At 35.6% G+C, this 1,778-nt stretch overlaps 1 protein-coding gene across 1 annotated transcript in view; it reads right to left on the bottom strand.

Moving 5' to 3' along the window:
* SMURF2 (SMAD specific E3 ubiquitin protein ligase 2) overlaps positions 1-1,778 on the bottom strand; it is a gene marked incomplete at its 5' end in the record, with an annotated part of 50,834 nt that overhangs the window by 42,558 nt on the left and 6,498 nt on the right. Inside the window, one exon of the mRNA XM_011997129.1 lies at positions 223-307. Within this exon, the coding sequence (XP_011852519.1) occupies positions 223-307 (85 nt within the window). The remainder of the gene's footprint in view (positions 1-222; positions 308-1,778) is intronic.

The following is a 1,778-nucleotide window of genomic DNA, read 5'->3' on the forward strand; positions in this document are numbered from 1 at the left end:
CCTAGTCAAAACTCTTAATAACCAAATTTAACACATCTAATTTGTGGCTTATTTTATAAATTTGTTGTGACAAGATCTTCCATTAATTTTACCATTACAAGGAAAATCTACATTCAATATACAATAAACACCATTTAATATAAAATAAACACCAACTTACTTATATTCTTTTAAGAATATTATCTATATATTTCTCTAATGATTTCAGTGATGTTAGCTTACCCGTCTGGTAAATCATTATCAAATAAACGACTGCAGTCCACAACTTGTCCTCCTGTGCCTATTCGGTCTCTGGACTGAAGACTTACTATTAAATGACAGAAATATTACTAAGATTTGTACAACTCGAAAGCACTATTATAATCAAAAATTTCTATCTTTAGAAGACATCTGGCTTAGCTTATTTTAATACTTTAGAATGAATTCTTTGGTTTCTACTAAAATTTACAATTTCTTTTCCCATAGATTTTTCTCTTTAGGAGTAATATTAGACTTCTAAGGTTTTCTACACTTTAACATGTTCATGGAAGAAGCCTAATTCCTTTTTCACCATAGTAATGGTGCATAGCAGACTTACTGCTGTACTTAAGAAGAGACATAACATATTAAGGGTATATTCATGTACAAATGAGTTTGAAAAGTCCACATTAATGTGACTTTAATACTTGATCATCTGACCATCTAACAAATACACTGGGCTGGGCGCAGTGGCTTACACCTGTAATCCCAGCACTTTGGGAGGCCAAGGCAGGTGGATCATGAGGTCAGGAGATCGAGACCAGCCTGGAAAACATGGTGAAACCCCGTCTCTACTAAAATACAAAAAATTAGCCAGGTGAGGAACTATGGGTATGGTGTGCACACCTGTAGTCCCAGCTGCTGGGGAGGCTGAGGCAGAGGAATCACGAACCTGGGAGGCAGAGGTTGCAGTGAGCCGTGATTGCACCACTGCACTCCAGTCTGGCGACAGAGTGAGACTCCGTTTCAAAAAAAAAAAAAAAATACACTGTATTCTAGCAAGAGGGCCATCCTGGTATTCCAGTAAGAGAGCAATCCTTGGATTCCATGAGTTTTAACGAGACACCATTATCCAGTGTAGTATAAAACCATCACAAAAAACAAAGAAGCAAGAGCTGTGAATTCTAGAGCAGGCTCTAGTAACCAGTTTAGCACTGTAACCTAGAACAAAACACTTAATATACTTAAGGTTTAGATAATCCCCGTCTGAATAATGAAAAAGTTAGGTTAAATAATATCCCTGAAGTCCTTCTGTGCTACTCCAGTATTGTTCAATTCTAATTCTGGTAACTCTCCCAAAAGACAGAAGGCAGTACGGTCAAACTTGACTATAATCCAACTTCTTAAATAATCGGTGAGCACAACAAGTATTACATCTAAGGACCCTTCATTCAAAGAAGGGTCTCAAAATTCTGAAATCTTCCAGCTCTGTGAACATTTTGAAAGATCAGTGCAACACAGAGCTCCTTGATATTAAGTCCCATTTAGAGGAGAGAACACTATGAACACCTACTTGGCAAATGTAAATAAAACATTATATGAAAACTGTACTAGACAACTATATCAGTCAGTTTTTAAATAGATAAAATAAGTGAAATGCTTACCAAAATACAATCACAGTAGAAACAATGTATTTTCTCATTAGTATTGTTTAGAATAATAGTAAGATTTAAAGCTAAAGAGTTTCATGGGCTTCAACTTACATCTCCAGAATGCTATGTTAATAGCACAGCTATTAACTGGTTAAATGAATTACATAC

The sequence above is a fragment of the Mandrillus leucophaeus genome, unplaced genomic scaffold (assembly GCF_000951045.1).
Source record: "Mandrillus leucophaeus isolate KB7577 unplaced genomic scaffold, Mleu.le_1.0 Scaffold530, whole genome shotgun sequence".
NCBI classification, from domain to species: Eukaryota; Metazoa; Chordata; class Mammalia; order Primates; family Cercopithecidae; genus Mandrillus; species Mandrillus leucophaeus.